Source organism: Schistocerca cancellata, chromosome 5 (assembly GCF_023864275.1).
Source record: "Schistocerca cancellata isolate TAMUIC-IGC-003103 chromosome 5, iqSchCanc2.1, whole genome shotgun sequence".
Taxonomy (NCBI): domain Eukaryota; kingdom Metazoa; phylum Arthropoda; class Insecta; order Orthoptera; family Acrididae; genus Schistocerca; species Schistocerca cancellata.
Window position 1 is genome coordinate 666021666 of NC_064630.1, and position 18557 is coordinate 666040222.

Here is an 18557-nt window from a genome sequence, read left to right on the forward strand (position 1 = left end):
TGGGGGACAGATCCGGAGGTCTTGCTGGCCAGGGCAGTTGACTTACACCTTCTAGAGCACGTTGGGTGGTACGGGATACATGCGGACGTGCATTGTCCTGTTGGAACAGCAAGTTCCCTTGCCAGTCTAGGAATGGTAGAACGATGGGTTCGATGACGGTTTGGATGTACCGTGCACTGTTCAGTGTCCCCTCGACGATCACCAGTGGTGTACGGCCAGTGTAGGAGATCGCTCCCCACACCATGATGCCGGGTGTTGGCCCTGTGTGCCTCGGTCGTATGCAGTCCTGATTGTGCCGCTCACCTGCACGGCGCCAAACACGCATACGACCATCATTGGCACCAAGGCAGAAGCGACTCTCATCGCTGAAGACGAGACGTCTCCATTCGTCCCTCCATTCACGCCTGTCGCGACACCACTGGAGGCGGGCTGCACGATGTTGGGGCGTGAGCGGAAGACGGCCTAACGGTGTGCGGGACCGTTGCCCAGCTTCATGGAGACGGTTGCGAATGGTCGTCGCCGATACCCCAGGAGCAACAGTGTCCCTAATTTGCTGGGAAGTGGCGGTGCGGTCCCCTACGGCACTGCGTAGGATCCTACGGTGTTGGCGTGCATCCGTGCGTCGCTGCGGTCCGGTCCCAGGTCGACGGGCACGTGCACCTTCCGCCGACCACTGGCGACAACATCGATGTACTGTGGAGACCTCACGCCCCACGTGTTGAGCAATTCGGCGGTGCGTCCACCCGGCCTCCCGCATGCCCACTATACGCCCTCGCTCAAAGTCCGTCAACTGCACATACGGTTCACGTCCACGCTGTCGCGGCATGCTACCAGTGTTAAAGACTGCGATGGAGCTCCGTATGCCACGGCAAACTGGCTGACACTGACGGCGGCGGTGCACAAATGCTGCGCAGCTAGCGCCATTCGACGGCCAACACCGCGGTTCCTGGTGTGTCCGCTGTGCCGTGCGTGTGATCATTGCTTGTACGGCCCTCTCGCAGTGTCCGGAGCAAGTATGGTGGGTCTGACACACCGGTGTCAATGTGTTCTTTTTTCCATTTCCAGGAGTGTGTATTGGGGTTTGTGTGGATGATATTTATCCCAATGTCTGTTGGCATGCACCCTGTCTCACAGATTCTACAAACTCTACAGCTAAAACACAGTAGGAACTGGTATAAAATTTAAACGCTGGTATATTAATAACGCAACAAATATCTATTTCTGCAGTTTCTTACAAGTATTTTACATGGCTAATGTCTTTTGATATGAACTAACTTATTTTGTTACACAGCTGCATTTGCTTGCCTATGTGTCGTAAGTCAGCACAATTAACATCAGTAAATATAGCAATGATTAACCAGTGGTTCATGTTATAGAATGTGAGACACCGATCTACAAAATATATTTTAACACTCCAGATCCATAAAACATTTAACAGTACTCTGATAGTTACAACAAATCATAGGTAGCTGGATTTCCTATTACAGTCCAGTACCGTAACTCCATTAGCCTGATTCAACCACTTAATAGAATCACGAACCTCCAAAAATTTCATACAGTGCTTTTAATTTGAAATGATGGAAATAATAACTGACAGAATATTCTTCTTTCATCATTACCAACAGATTTCAAACCTAAATAATTTAAAGTATAGCTTTACAATGATCAGCATTACGAGGAACTATGTTTTCAGTAGCTCCCAAAGTGTCCATATCTGTACACGTATCATGTTCTGTGGGACATCAAATCAACAGCCGATGTAAACAAATGTATCCATCATCTTGTACTTAGTTCAGCTCATGGATCAGTATGGATCGAAAAAGAGACTCAATCTGCTCTTTTTTAATATGTAAGGAAGATATTTTCATGAAGTATGTAGATTATATAGAGTTTACATATAATGAGCGAAGGTTGGCCAGAAAGTAATGGATCGCAATTTTTTCTTCAACAATTCTTTATTGAACATAATGAGAATTACAAACACGAAAGAAAGGTGTTTTATCTACACACCCTATTTTTCCATGTAACCTCCATCCCGTTCTATGGACTTCTTCCAGTGCGAAACAAGGGTGTGATGCCCTGTCGGTACACACCTTTTTGAATATCCAAGAATGCGGATAATTGCACTCACACTTCCTTTGCTGATTGACAGATGTAGCACAAACTTCCGAGACGTAATGCGTCTGTCCTCGCGAATTACAACATCAACTCACTACAACATGTCACATGCGACAGCCGTGGGTAGTCTCCGAAACCGCTGCAAATCGTGGAGCTCCGCCGAACCACCTTCTGATGACCTTATCCTCCGTGCCCAGCGACTAATTGTACTTTGCCAACAGCAGATGCTCTATAGACTGTGCACAAGTGTTCGTCAATATGCCCCACAGTCTCTTTCTCTGCAGTGAGAAATTCAATGACGACACATCGCTTGTAACGTACTTCACCTACAGATGCCATTTTGGAACTGTCCTGCAGCTAGGCTATCTGTCGGAAGTGGCGGAAACTTGGCGCGCTCACTAATGAGACTTCAAATAAGACATACGCAACGTTTCGCATTCGTAGTATTGTTTTCTGCTGAGAAGAGAACATGTAATGCATTACTTTCTGGGCAACGCTCGTAAAACGTATTGTAAACTACGTAATCACAAAAACTTCGTTATATATGAGGACAAAAATGGAAACCTTGCCAAGTAATACACGCTACAGTCTTACGAGGGGCTCTGGTCCGAGTCTAGTAACGGTAGGATAAGACCGTTTCTAAAGAACTCGCGTAGTGTGCAGAACTCGTGTACTGTTGCAGTATTTCCTACACTGTTATAATGGCAAATGAGATATTATGTGGCTAGATGCTAAACATCACCTATATAAAATACGTGTTAACACATGTAGTACTTACGGAGTCATAGCTCCCAAAATAGAGTTGCTGTGTTGTTATACATTCTTTTCTTTGAATGAACTGTAACTGCTGAATTTGTTGTCAAAACACCGCAACTCTACAGTAGATTAATTTCAAGAACTTGTTGCAGATCTTTGCCATGAGCTGTTGCACTTCGCTTCATTGACACATGTGCTCATATGATAACATCCATCGTAAAAAATAAATTTTTGTCCGTTCGCATCGCAGTACTATATCTATGGTAAAACAGACGTACTCGTAGATGCGTATTTTAAAATCACTTTCATTTGCCTTTAGTCGTTAGCACAGCGCTACTTATTTGTAATAAGAATTAGTTAACCTATTAAACTACTGTAAGATCTGCAACAGTTGTGTGTGAATAGAGTAAGCACGCAGCTTACAGAACCTGTTGTCTGATGCTACTCACGAAACAAAATCTTGCAAGTGACGGCACGCACGCATTTGATGTTCTGTTACTTGTTCAGTTTAAGATCAGACAATCTTTACTGTTATCGAGCATATAGTGAAATGTAGTGAATCACATGTATGCCTATGTTCCAGTCATATATCTGGAATAACTCTGATGGGAGTACCTTCTGAGATCTACCTGTACGGGACACTATACGGGCTGGTGGTTATTTCTACCGTTCTCACCTGCCTCATTGTCAACTGGTTGTACCTGCCAGTCTTTTTCGGCTTGCAGCTCACGTCTACATATGAGGTATGCTATGAACCTGTGTATGTGTGCGTGCGTGCGTGTGTGTGTGTGTGAGTGTGTGTGTGTGTGTGTGTGTGTGTGTGTGTGTGTGTGTGTGTGTGCGTGCGTGTGTGCGTGTGCGTGCGTTTGAGTGATAGAAAGGAGGGGAATATAAAAATATGGATAAAATAATAATTTTCCGTTGCGTTTCGGTTTTCTCGACATATGACAGAAGATAAACACTCGTAAACTGTAAAAATGGTAACCAATGTAGTGTTACTGCCAATGTAGCTGCTTCAAATTTCAGGTGATTAGAACAGTAAAATCTTCTCTAGAACTGTACAATACTTTAAGCTATATGCTTACGTTAGGGGCTCCCGCATTTCACGCTGTAATATACGTGGGGCATTTAATAAGTAATGCAACACTTTTTCGGCGGCCAGTTTCGGTTGGAAACATTCGGAATTTGTTATGGGAAATCGTTTCATGGAGTTCCGATAGTGGCGTCTATAACGGAGCTGCATTCTAAGAAGAGAGCAGTCATTTTCTCTTGATGAAAAGCCAGTTTGTCGCACATCTTCATAGGCACTTGCACAATGTTTTCAGAGACTTGGAGTAAATAAAAGCACGGTGAGTCGTTGCCAGGCGTCTTTCATCATCGCAACATGGATGAGCAAACCTGTTCGATCCCCTGAGGCCGGCCGGAGTGGCCAGCGGTTCTAGGCGCTACAGTCTGGAGCCGCGCGACCGCTACGGTCGCAGGTTCGAATCCTGCCTCGGGCATGGGTGTATGTGATGTCCTTAGGTTAGTTAGGTTTAAGTAGTTCTAAGTTCTAGGGGACTAATGACCACAGCAGTTAAGTCCCATAGTGCTCAGAGCCATTTGAACCATTTTTGATCCCCTGGGTGCCGGCAGGTTGCACACAAGTGCTACTCCTGCAGTGACGGAACGTGTGGACACTCTCATCGGAGGTGAACGGTGGATCAGAATCAAACACATCGCTGCTCAGCTGGACATCACACAAGTCTAGGCACCAGAGAGGTGCTCGCGAAACTTCTTTGGACTGTTGTTCCTCATGCACCCTGAAGCCCAGGTCTCGCGCCTTCCAACCTCCATCTTTTTGGCCGAATGAAGGATGCACTCCGTGAGTAACAGTACATCGATGAGGGGGAGGTTACTGATGCAAGCAAGATGTTGGCTCCGACGTCTGCCAGTGGTACCGCGCGGGCATACGGGTTCTCTCTGGAAGGTAAGGCCGTCGCATGGAACAGAGATTATTTGGAAAAATAGGATTTTTAGCCTAAAGAATGGGGAACAGTATGGTGTATTGATTGGAGTCCAGAATAAAACGAACCTGCTTTCTGAAAAAATAAAACAAGAAAGTGTTGAATTACTTATTGGAGCTACTCGTAATAACAATGAGTCAGCGTCGAGGTGTATTTTAGTGTCTTTTTTATCTACCTCATGTCCCTAGTTGCCCTTTTTGTAGAAGTGTCGGCAGTTCAGAATTGGGGTAAGATCGCTTTTAAATTGTCACATCACTTACCTGCGCAGTCGTTTCACTCCAGTAAAATATTTCAAAAGGCCTTGCTGTAGTTCAGAAAAACAGTGGTTTGCAACATGAACCGTTAAACCTTCCTGACAGATTAAAATTGTGTGCCACACCCGAACTCAAACCTTCGCCTTCGCGGCCGAGTGCTCTACGACTCTCCGTCCTCACAACCTGACTCCCACCAGTAACTCCCTCGTACATTTCAAAATTCGCAGAAACCTTGCGGGTCTAACACTCCTGGAAGAAAGGACACTGTAGACAGCTGGCCAAGCCATACAGTAATCGAAATGAATTTTCACTCTGCAGTGAAGTGTGCTCTAATCTTGACAGAGTAGAAGGTACGCAACAGGTACTGCCGGAAGGGCGGCTTTGAATGCGAGTCGTTTGTCGCGGTGACATAGCTCAGACTCTAGATCACTTGTTCGTGAAAAGCTACTATCCCAGGTTCCAGTCCCGCTCTGTCACTAAGTTGCTACTTTCCAGTAAATTTCAAATCAATGTACACTTTGCTGTACAATGAAAACTCATCTTGAACACCAAGTGCTATTTGTATATTTGTATTATCACTCATACAAGACAAAGTTCTCTACCTGTTTACATACTTTTTTATAGTGTTGTACTTCTCATGATTAGTCGCACACTGTGGTTACCTTAAGAAGCGCATCATTTACGATAATTTTCTTAAGTAATTGAACGCCCTGAAAACGTCTGTTATACTGGGTGACTCTGTTGAATGGGGACAAACAACAGGTTACCATTCCTGAGATGATACAGAGGAAATCAGGTCATATGGACATAAGGCCACAAATGAGTTACAAGGGATGTACCCACTTAGAGATGACCGAGCGGGGTGGCGCAGTGGTTAGACACTGGACTCGCATTCGGGAGGACGACGGTTCAATCCCGCGTCCGGCCATCCTGATTTAGGTTTTCCGTGATTTCCCTAAATCACTCCAAGCAAATGCTGGGATGGTTCCTCTGAAAGGGCACGGCCGACTTCCTTCCCAATCCTTCCCTAATCCGATGAGACCGATGACCACGCTGTCTGGTCTCCTTCCCCAACCCAACCAACCAACCACTTAGAGATAAAATATCATTGACAGCGTAGGTTTCAACGATTTTGGTTTCAAAACGATTGAAAGCACACATGACAACATATGTGATACGTGGGAATATGATATTTATACTGGTGTTTTAGCTCTACACACAAGCGGACAATAACATTGTCCCTGACAGCGACACTCTCAGACATCAGTGTATGAGGCACTTGCTCCTCTGCTGTTGCCAACTAACTCTGGGACCGACGTGCGTCGTTTAGTGTAGTGCTGACAGATGTCAGCGCTCGGAACAGGACTACATGGCTTTTACATACAAACAGGAAAATAGTAACGGACGGTCGATGGCACAACTGTACCTGGAAAAGTATGCCAGCCGGCAGCACCGCACCATAAACTACTTGGAACAGTGATTCGTCTTTTGTGTGAGACAGGCTCGTTTACGGAATGGGATGAATAGCAATGTACACATGCGTTGGAACAACAAGTGTAGAACATGAACACCACGCCGGTGTCAGCACCAGGCAGGTGACCCGCCTCCAAGGGGATTCTCAGACGATCGTCTAGAACACTCTCCACATCTGCCACTGTGAGTTTCACTTACAAAGCGTGGAGACTTTATCAACTACGGACTTACCACAGCGCCGACGGTTTAGTTGTGGTCCGCCTTACAGGTCATCATGGTGCTGATATTTCTGGCATCCATCTTATTCACATATGGGGCTACATTTACGAGGACGGTATCGTCAACTTCCACAAGTCTCTCTAAGCAAGACGAAGCTCCCAGGCAGATATAAAACAGGAAACACTTTATTTGGTCTAACAAAATTCCTCATCTATTCATAATTCCTGTAGTTATAAATTCACTACAAAAACATTTTTTACTTGATCGGTCTTGTAACTGGTTTCACGCCTCCCACCACGAATTCGTCTCATGTGCCAACCTTCCATCTCAGTGTAGCAACTGCACACTGTATCCTCTATTGTTTGTTGATTGAATTATAATCTCTGTCCTCCCGTACAGCTTGTTTCAGTAAATGTGCTATCATCATCTCGCTTCTGCTTGTCAGTGTTTTCCATATGTTCCTTTCTTCTAGCGTTCTGCGGAGAATCCGCTCACTATTCCTCTTATCAGTCCACCCGACATTCTAAATTATTTGTAGCACTACACATCAAACACTTCCATTCTTTCCTGTTCAGGCTCTGTCATTGTAGATGATCACTGGAATCATGCAGTACTGTGCTCCAAAGTACATTCTCAGATATTTCTACCCAATATTAAGGTTGGTTCAAATGGTTCAAATGGCTCTCAGCACTATGGGACTCAACATCTTAGGTCATAAGTCCCCTAGAACTTAGAACTACTTAAACCTAACTAACCTAAGGACATCACACACACCCATGCCCGAGGCAGGATTCGAACCTGCGACCGTAGCAGTCCCGCGTTTCCGGACTGCAGCGCCAGATCCGCTAGACCACCGCGGCCGGCCCAATATTAAGGCCTATGTTTGATGCAAGTACACTTCTTTTGACAAGAAATGCCCTGTTTGAAAATGCTAGTCTGCTTTTTATGTCCTCTTCGCTTCGTCCGTTTTTTTTTTCAGTTTACTCTCAATCCATATTCTGTACTCATTCCATTCAACAGATCCGTAACTCTTCATCACTTTCACCGAGGATAGCAAATTCATAAACACATCTTTCCACTCAAATCCTTTGACCGGGAATTTTAATCTCATTGCTGAAACTTTCTTCTATTTCCATCATTGCACTTTCGATGTACATGTCCAGTAGTAGAGGCGAAAGGCTGCATGCACCTTACATCCTTTTTAATCCTACCTCTTCGTTCTTGGTCTTCCATTGCTATTATTTCCTCTATATATGTATTGCACATCCCCCATCTTTGTCTATATTCTATTTTTCTCTGAAATTTTAACATCTTGCACCATTTTACACACCTCAAAAAAAGTTTTGCATCACCTGGGTTCCGAGAGTTCCGGAACCTGTACAGAAAATTGGAACAGAGATCAACATAAACATCATTTCCGCCCTTTTTACCGCTCATGAAAACCACACAAAGTATGTTATATCACCATACAGCGAGACCTTCAGAGGTGATGGTCCAGATTGCTGTACACACCGGTACCTCTAATACCCAGCAGCACGTCCTCTTGCATTGAAGCTTGCCTGTATTCGTCGTGGCATGCTATCCGCAAGTTCATCAAGGCACTATTGGTCCAGATTCTCCCACTCATCAACGGCGAATCGGTGTAGAATCCTCAGAGTTGTTGGTGGATCACGTCATCCATTAACAGCCCTTTTCAAACTTATCCCAGGCGTGTTCGATAGGGCTAATGTCTTCAGAACGTGCTGGCCACTCTAGTCGAGCGATGTCGTTATCCTGAAGGAAGTCATTCACAAGGTGTGCACGCTGGAGGCGTGAATTGTCGTCCATGAAGACGAATACGAATACCTCGCCAATATGCTGCCGATATGGATGCACTATCGGTCGGAGTACGGCACTCACGTATCGTACAGCCGTTACGGTGCCTTCCATGACCATCAGCGGCGTACGTCGGCTCCACATAATGCCACCCGAAAACAGCTGGGAACCTCCACCTTGCTGCTCTCGCTGAACAGTGTGTCTAAGATGCACGGCCTGACCGGATTGCCTCCAAACACGTCTCTGATGATTGTCTGGTTGAAGGCATATGCGACACTCATCGGTAAAGAGAACGTGGTGCCGTCCATTCAGCATGTTGTTGGGCCCATCTGTACCGCGCTGCATAGTGTCGCGGTTGCAAAAATGGACCTCGCCATGGACGTCGGGAGTGAAGTTGCGCATCATGCAGCCTATTGTGCACCGTTTGAGTCGTAACACGACGTCCTGTGGCTGCACGAAAGGCATTATTCAACATGAAGGCGTTGCTGTCAGTGTTCCTCCGAGCCATAATCCGTAGGTAGCGGTCATCCAGTGCCGTAGTAGCCCTTGGGTGGCCTGAGCGTGGCATGTCATCGACAGTTCCTGTCTCTGTATCTCCTCCATGTCCCAACAACAACGCTTTGGTCACTCCGAGACGCCTGGGCAGTCAAAGGTACTGTGTCTGTGCTACAATATCCACAGTCAACGTCTATCTCTAGAAGTTCTGGGAACCGGGGGGACGCAAAACTTTTTTGATATAAGTTAAAAATGATAGGAAATTATATTTGCTTGGTTGGAGTGACAGGATACAAACTACGGAGTATCTGAGTAATCGGCATCAAACATTCAGTGTTAAAAACAAAGATGTGGAGAAAGAATGAAACTCGAAAGCGTCGTTCAATAAGCCGTAGACCACTTATTGCGAGCAACGACTTAAGGGATGGGAAAGACCCAGCACAGTTTAATTACCGTGTTAGAAAACTGTAACGTAAGCAAGGAGGGGCTTCATCACAGTTTCAAGGGAATTTAAAATCCAGCTGAGTAACAAAAGCTGAACGAAGTGAATGACATAAGAAGAACAATGCGAGAAATGTTCAGTGGTTCTGGAAGTAAAATTTTGTCAACTGATCTGACTAGAACTTCTGGTCTCGTGTAAAACCAGTAAGCTGTTCGAAACCATCGATCGCATCACTCAGTGACCATATCAACACCACAATGGAGAAAAATAGAGGGAAGGCCAAAATACTGAATTCCGGTTTACGAAATTGTTTTACCACACAAAATCATAATACGACTGCTCCTTTCAGTCATCGTATGAACGGCGAAACGGCAGATATTTGGATAACAGATCGCAGAATGAAAAGCTACTCGAATCGCTTAGTAGTGAAAAGCCAACAGCACCCAGACGATGCACTGTAAGACTGTACAAGGATTACGCGAAAGAACTTGCTCCGCTTCTAGCAGCAGTCTGTCGTAGTTCACTGGTGCAACGGAAGTTAACTAGTGGCTGAAAAGAAATTCAGGTCTTCTCCGTATCCAAGAATGGTCGTATGGTAGGTACTCATAATTATAAAACGTCCATCTGTTGAAGCGTTGTGGAACATGTTTTACGCTAAAAAATTATAATGCTTTTTGAGAAGGATAATAACCTCTATAAAAATCAACATGGATTCCGCAGAACCTGCGAATCTCAGCTCGCTCTGCCCCTTCATTAGATCCATAGCGTTGCAGATAACACCGCTCAAGTTGATGCATTGTTCCTTGGCTTCATGACTTCGGGAAGGCATTTTGATACCGCATCGCACTGCCGTTTGGTAAAAAATAAATAAATAAATAAATAAATAAATAAAATAAAAAATAAAAAAACGAGCGTACCGAGTACTGGGCTAGATTTTGTAACTGGATGCAAGACTTCCTTACAGGCAGAATTAAACATATCGCTCTTAATGGAACAAAATCGACAGATATAAAGAATTTCCAGAGTGCACCCAGGGAGTGTGACAGAACCGTTACTGATGTGATTATTGAAATTTTACGAGCTTAAAGAATATTCCAAGAAGTTCGGGACTCCAGCCGAAATAATCCATAGAACGCGTTGTGGAGATGCAGTGCTCGACTGAGGCTCATTTGCTGAGCTGCGAAAGCTAAGTGGGGCGATGATGTTCAACGCATCTTTTACATAGTGTGCGTGTTCTCTGACGAATGTACGCTTCGCTACATTCGTAAGGTATTCTGTAGATTTCAGCCCCCCACACCCGGATCATCCTCTGCCGAACTGACAAGGGCGCAAGTCTTTGAAAGTGGGAGAAGTAGTACTTTGACATGAGGCTTCCTTAAGATTTTTCCTAATTTCGGCGAAATATTTCCGACGTTCTGATCATTGGGGCATTCCGTTTACAGTATGTCCACACATACAGACATGAATTTTCAGACGTCTAGCTGCCACCACTTATCACAAACCATGGACGTCCTTCTAACATTGGTGCACTGAGAACATGTTGTGTCTGATGGAAGCAGCCTAGGAAAGGAGCTGGAACACCTATAATCTGTGATTAAAGGTAATGGATGTTCTCCACATCAGATCATCATAACTTTAAGTATGAAGAAACGTGACTAGCCACATGATTAAGAGGAGAAGGAGCAATTGCGCTTCAATTCAGCGTGCTCCACCCACCGACAAAGACTTGTGCTCTTTTCAGTTCAGCAAATGACGATCTGGGACTGCGGAGTGCTGCAATCTACAGAACACTTTGTCAGTGTCGCAAAGCCTACACAGGTCAGAAAAGGCGCACAGTACGGGAAAGGTGCGTTGAGCATTATCGCCGCACTCGCCTTTGGCAGCCCAGTTTGTCAGCCATAGCTGAGCATTGTATCTCCAAAAGAGATTATTTAGCAACTAAAATCTTGGCCTCGACGATATCTCTCATTGTGCCTGTGTTTGTTTGTCCAACATCTGTGAATGCCTGTTTTAGAGACATTCACTCGTCTTCAACCTTAACTGCCTACTCTGACATTACTTATCGCAAAATGACATCCTTAGCCAGGTTCAAGCGCGTCTCACTTTTGCTCGGTAGTTCAGTGTTCCACTTCATCCCATACTGATTCTTCCTGACGGTTCTCTTAAACTACAGTCTACTTTTCATCATTACTTAAGTATGATCAGAATCTAAATCTGCTCCTCCTTACGCCGTACAATCAAATATCTGATTTCTGTATCTCTGTCTGACCACGACGTAATGCCGCAGAAACCTTTTCGAGTCTCTGGGTCTTTCCCGAGTATACCACCTGCTCTTCTTATTCTGGAAGAGAGTTTTCGCCATTACCACCTGAAAATTACTGCAGAACACTGCTTGCCTTTTCCTATCTTTCCCACTTCCTACGTTATTGACGGGGAAGTTAAACACTAATCTCACCCTCTTCCTTCTCCTACTGCCAGGCCTATTTTCCTCTGTAATCGTTTCTTCTCTTCCTTACACTATAACAGCATTTCAACCCGCACGAGTCTTAGATTTTAATTTCCATTTAGAGACTTAACTGCTCGTTCATTATCCCCGCGTACGTTCTCTATATGTTCGTTTTCAGCTTGTGACGTAGGCATGTGAACTTGAGCTATTGTTGTCGGTGTTGATGTGCTGTCGAATCTGATGAGAATAACCCTGTCAGTGAACAGTTCACAGTAACTCTCTGCCCTGCTTTCCTAGTCATAAAAATACTTTTCCCATCATATAATTTTCTGCTATTATTGATATTACCATATGTTCGTCTGACCCGAAATCCTCATCCTCTTTCCAATTCAATTGACTAACTCCCAGTATATCTAGATTGAGCTTTTTCATTTCTTTTTCAGATATTTTGTTTTTCTACTACGCTCAAATTTTTGGCATGCCAAGCTTCAACTCGTAGAATATTATCCGTTCATTGATTATTTCATCTTTTTGTTATGGCCAGCTCTCCATTGGGAGCCCCTGCTGCAGATCAGATTGGGGAACTATTCCGTACTCTTTTTGCTAATGGAGAGAAGCGTATTGATCCTTTTCCAACATTACAGGCTGCATATCATATAGGCACATACATTTTGTGTCTTTGCTGCAGTGGCTTCCATTGCCTTCTGCTTCCTCAAGCCATTAATCATTGTTGATTCTCCCTGCTTTCAGTGGCAGTTTTCCACCCCAAGGGTAAGACTGCGCCTCGAATTTCTGTCCACTTCTTCGCCCTGCCCGTTGACCGAACGAGGGTTCCTAATGGATCACTATGACCGTAAATTTTACCTGAATAACAGAACGACTGTCCAAAAATGACACTCACTAAAAGTCTGGGGACCGGTAGATGCCAAGTGCTGGCGGCAGAGTCCTGGGAGGCCGAGGTCGGTGGGTGTAGCTCGTAGCATGTTCCTGGCATTTCGTAGAAGGCTTGGAAGTAGAACACGTCCAGGGTGGTGCGGGTGATTTCAACTACCTCGCTCTCGTCTTCGTCGCGTTTATGGATGAAGAAACGTAACTCGGCCTGCTGCTAGGTAAAAGCCTAAGTGCTGTTCTTGCTTTTTCTAATGGGTTTTGGTGCTGAACCCTTTCTTAGTGAATTGGCCTCTGGTTTCGTGAGGTGTAATTTTCCCATGCCAATGCGAGGATTATTACTCCCGCGACAGGTCCGGCCAATGGGATCTCGGCCATTGTTGTTGGCCAAACCACTAACTAGCTGGCTGTGATAGTGTCTCGCCTTTTATAAGACACATACGCCGACTGGCGAAATCGATCCTGCAACACCGCAATGTCCTATCCTCATGGTGTTGGCAGGTGCATTACAGCCTGGGAAGGCGCAGCGCTAGTTTAGGCGACAGATTTTGCATCCTCTGCAGGGCAGCAACGTGTGAGTCAGCGGCGGACCCCCACACAACGATAATTTATTTAGAAAGATCCGCTTCAGTATACTTATCATTTGTTCAAACCACGACCGGTTTCGGGATTTTTAAGTCCCGACTAGGAGATGTAAGAGACTGTAACATACAAAGGAGAGGAGAATAAAACATACCTGAAAAAGGTAAATAAGCAATATATCGGAAAAAGGCGAGTTACTTATTGTAGTTGGTAAGACATAACGTGCAGTCGGGCCAGTCAGTGCAAGAGCTCCAAAAATTGCTGGTTTACGGAACTAGAAAAAAGGTGAGGGCCTGACAATCAATCTGACATAAAAATATAACGTCCCCCTGTGTGGTATGAAGGAAACAGAAACCGAGAGCTGTATTCGCACTTCCCGAGCCCGGTAGCTGCACGGTATCAACGCTAAAAAAGACTGTGTGGAGGGTGACGCTGGGGGTCTGGAGGCGCATTGCGGCGTAAGCGCCGACGTGTACATGTACGTTATTAGCGAAGGTATAGAAAATCCGGACTGACAGGCCAGATTGCTTACAATACTTCATTTAAGAACATAATACTCGTGGAATATGAACGGGCTTCGGTAGGCCAATGGGCTAAATGACTCCCAACAATGTGAAAATATGATTTTTAGGCCACAAGGCAATGGCACATTGGTAAAAATGAATGAACAAAGTACAGAAACAATAACAACAGTGATAAGAACTAATGCTAACACAGACCATACTAAATAAATAGTCATATGTGTGATACACTATGGCCTCGAGTGGCGAAAAATAAGTTAAATATGTACAAACACCATGAATCTCAAATATGAGTGTAGTAATTTAAACAGCAATATAATAAAAAAATTATCAGTCTCGGTGCCGCAGATTATACAAAGCAATAATGAAATAGAAAGATGACTGAGGCGAAACAAATAAACGAATGGGAGAAAAATAAGCCTCGCCCTCACCGACTTGTAAAAATATGTGCCGTAATAGGCAACAAGACGATGTTAGATAGGCCAAATGAGTGAAGAGGGGAGTATAGAGTGAAAGCCATGATAAAAAGTAAGGGCAAAGTAAATTATATCGTGAGTCATCATATATGCAGGATACATTATGGACTCAAGTGATGTACATAAAATGTAGGCCTATAAATACAGAAACAATCATAAAAATTCTAAAATGTAATCTAGGAGCGAAATGAAAGATTAACATGATGCAGCTGAACGCGGTACATTAGAAGAAGTAACACTAACACAGATAGAGGATTAAGGCAAAACAGTTAATAAACGAATATGGCTTAAAGAAATAGGCCTCAACCTACGACTTATTATATCCGTCTCTCGGTCGACATCCCTTGGTCCGCCATCACATGAACAGTATTGCCGCAGGGGGACTCCATGTGACGTCGGGATCCCGTGCACGAAGAGTTTATATATGAGTCAAAGGCCCTAGAAACGTCCAGAAGCAAAGCCCTAAGGTACTCCTCGTCTCCAGAGGCCTCATGGCGAGCTCTTATATCCTCAACAGCTGACGAACGGTGGCGTGTCCACTCCTAAGCACAAACTACTCGTTTGATACTAGGTGTTCTTGGTAGATGCGCAGCGACAGTCACTTCACGTATGGTCTCTCGAAAACCTTCGAGACGGACAGGAAGAAGTTGATGGTCCAGTAGTTTGTACAAGCTAAGGATCCTTGTTTGTGTTCAGAATGGCTTCTAGTTCGCATATATTTTCAAGCAGAAGGGTAGGTCCCTTAATTGGAGCACTTGATTGAGGATTTCCGCTAAATTTCCTTGCTGTGGCCATGTGGCGGGTTAAATACTTTGTAGGCGGAGGAATACGAGATGATCAACTTGTGGGAACGGGACATCGCGGATCAAGTAGTGCTGTTAGTGCGGCGCCTCTTACTTGTGGTCTTCACGCCACCTGCTGGCAAAGGAATCACCGCTGATCGCAGCGCCATCTACTATAGTTGCCACGAAAACATGCTGGTGTTGCTGTTGTCATCTGTGACTGTTTTGTGCTTGATTCTCAAAGACGCGTCACCAGCAGACCGACACTGGTAATCCACTGGCTGGCCCGTTACACTTGTGGACTACATGTTGCAATACATCGGACCACAGCCACTTTCTCTAAGTTGCCACGAACGGCCATGGAGGAAGAAGGAGCCGGACTGCCTGGGGGGAGCCCCAAGAAGAGGGACACTGCAGTCATACTGCAAGCACATCATTCTTCAAGCACACAATGGGAAGCCGGGTTGACGTCATCGCCTCACTCAAGGAGGGACTCAATGCGAAGGGCCTGTCTGACAATGAGAAGCGTGCCCAGAACTGATGGACATCTGCAGCCATTAGAACGGAACGCCAAGAATGTACGCAGAGAAGCATCTGAGTTTCTCCTGGCTGGGCGGCAGCGGCCTTAGAATGCAGGAATGTGCCGACAATTCCAGCACCCCTTGGGCACAGGCAGGAGCGCGTAAAAAGCACGGGCAATTGGCGCAGGGAGCCATGTGAAAGAAGCCAGGATTCTTAAGAAGATGTTTTCCTCGACAGTGAGGACGTTCCTTATAAACCACGGACGCCGGCAGATTTTGAGACGGAGCCCAAACATGAGTCTGTCCAGGGCTCACGCAGAGAGAGCGTTTGTAAAGGAGTTTTGTGTAGCTGCTCTCCCAACAGCCTCGGAATGTAGGTTAACATCTTAAGAATGTGAAATCGTGAGAAAGATACCAATTCACGAGGCACACGCCAGCCCACGCCAGACAGGAAATTTCCACCCCGCACGGAGAGGCGTGGTGATGAAACGGCGATCTGTCAAGGGGCTGCATTGAAAATTTCGTCCGCCAAAGACAACGTCGAAAGGAAGAATATTTCGAAGAGGAGTTGAGCTGAGAGAGGGGAGTCGTGAAGACACCGCGGAAGCGCGAGAACATGGGCTCTCCTCCACACGTCGAGAACATCCGTCTTCCGACACCGTGATAGCACAGCTTCGGCCACGCAACCGACAACGGGCAGAGAACGCGGAGACCGTAGGTGGGACCCGCCGCAACGTAGCGATTGCTGATGAGGGCAGCCTACATTCGCAGCACGGCTCTGAGGCGACCGTGCCGTACCGACGCAGCACCTGCCTCCGACAGCATTACACGACGAACGATAACGAAGAATGGTGAAAAGATTCGTTCCTTCCTTCTTACCCTTAATAACGGAGTCGTGTCTCCACTCAGTCAAATCGACCTTGAGATTTATAATTCTGTTTGGTTTTGTGTAAACAGCACGAAAATAAATACTTTTCTTTCATGGTTTGATCATATAAGCAATCTTTTATATTCATATATGAACAATTTAAATTTTGTACCCTTTCTTTTTTCATTTAATTATTGATGTCATTTAATTGTTTGCTCCTAATGTGGGCAATCACATCAGTCATCTGCTCGTCATTTCATGTTCGACAGCAGTGAGAGAAGAATTCACTACAGTGTCTGAATACAGCAGCACTCAACTCTTGGCCACCGTGGGTCCCCACAGCAGGAAGAATGCGAACCATCATCACCGGTTCAATTTCAACGTGTCAGGTCATCGGCGACGGCTTTTTGGGTTCACTCATCCTTCCATAATGCCTGACAGGTGAGGCATACTTGCACTTCTGTGGGTGCAGTGGGTGACACTACCTCCCGTGCTGGGAGACACGAATTAATGTTCCGATGGGTGATATAGCTAGCGGTTCTGGCGCTGCAGTCCGGAACCGCGGGACTGCTACGGTCGCAGGTTCGAATCCTGCCTCGGGCATGGGTGTGTGTGATGTCCTCAGGTTAGTTAGGTTTAAGTAGTTCTAAGTTCTAGGGGACTTATGACCTAAGATGTTGAGTCCCATAGTGCACAGAGCCATTTGAACCATTTGAATTTTTTTTTTGATATAGCTAGTACATGACGGTGCTCCAGCGCACCTCCGCATTTCTGAGCAGTACCCCAGCTGGTCAAACGGATGAGGCGGTCCACTTATATGGCCAACCCAGTTGTCGGACCTCAACCTGCGGGAGGAACTAGGGAAAGTTGTGTATGTGGAGCACTTCAAGGACGTGCAGGCACTTGGACCACACGCTCATAATGCCTTTGACCCCATTCAGTTGTAGCTATGAACATATACATGCACCAGTCACCATTGCGTCGTATTCGCATACTCTCGGAGGCCCGTGGGTTCAAGTGGTTCAAATGGCTCTGAGCACTATGGGACTTAACATCTATGGTCATCAGCCCGCTAGAACTTAGAACTACTTAAACCTAACTAACCTAAGGACATCACACAACACCCAGTCATCACGAGGCAGAGAAAATCCCTGACCCCGCCGGGAATCGAACCCGGGCACCCGGGCGTAGGAAGCGAGAACGCTACCGCACGACCACAGGCCCGTGGGGACCACTTTGAATACCTCATCTAACGTGATCTCGTCGCAGCTTGTTGTCCACGGTATTGTACTGTAAAGACATGATGAAATAATAAATACTATTTTACATAGACCTCATGCATTTCTGGCCATAACGCCATATGACCAGTTTTGTTCATTATCCTATCAGGCATTGTTTTCTTGCTGTTTGTTGCTATGAAACAAAGTCATCTTGTACACATGTAATACCGTAACACTAAGCATAGAAGAGCATGTATGCTGATTTAAGATGCACCTGCTAGCCAGAGGTGTTTACTTTGTTGCAGTACCTGGAGCGGCGCTTCAACAGAGAGACGCGTCTGCTCGCGTCCTTCCTGTTCACCCTGCAGCAGGTGCTCACCATTCCGCTCTTCGTCTACGTGCCGGCTCTCGCGTTCAACCAAGGTCAGCTACGCTGCTACGATATTGAACTGATTAGGGCAGTATCCATAAATGTTACTGAAGTCGAATAGATTTTTGGCACGTTAGTTCGGCATCTCTTCACTTCAGTTGTATTTATTTAGACCTCTTTTTCGTTACAAAGGAATTTCTTCTTTCAAGCCATGGTAATTTCAAAGAATGATTGCCTATTGATGTCGCGGGGTCCTAAGGATACATATCGAACGTGCCATCGTAAATCGATCATGCGACTCTGGT

At 45.5% G+C, this 18557-nt stretch overlaps 1 protein-coding gene across 1 annotated transcript in view; it reads left to right on the top strand.

Moving 5' to 3' along the window:
• Positions 1-18557, top strand: part of LOC126187638 (sodium-coupled monocarboxylate transporter 2-like) — a 91298-nt gene that overhangs the window by 15788 nt on the left and 56953 nt on the right. The window contains exons 3-4 of the mRNA XM_049928836.1: positions 3458-3617; positions 18188-18305. Coding sequence (XP_049784793.1) covers positions 3458-3617; positions 18188-18305 — 278 coding nt within the window. The remainder of the gene's footprint in view (positions 1-3457; positions 3618-18187; positions 18306-18557) is intronic.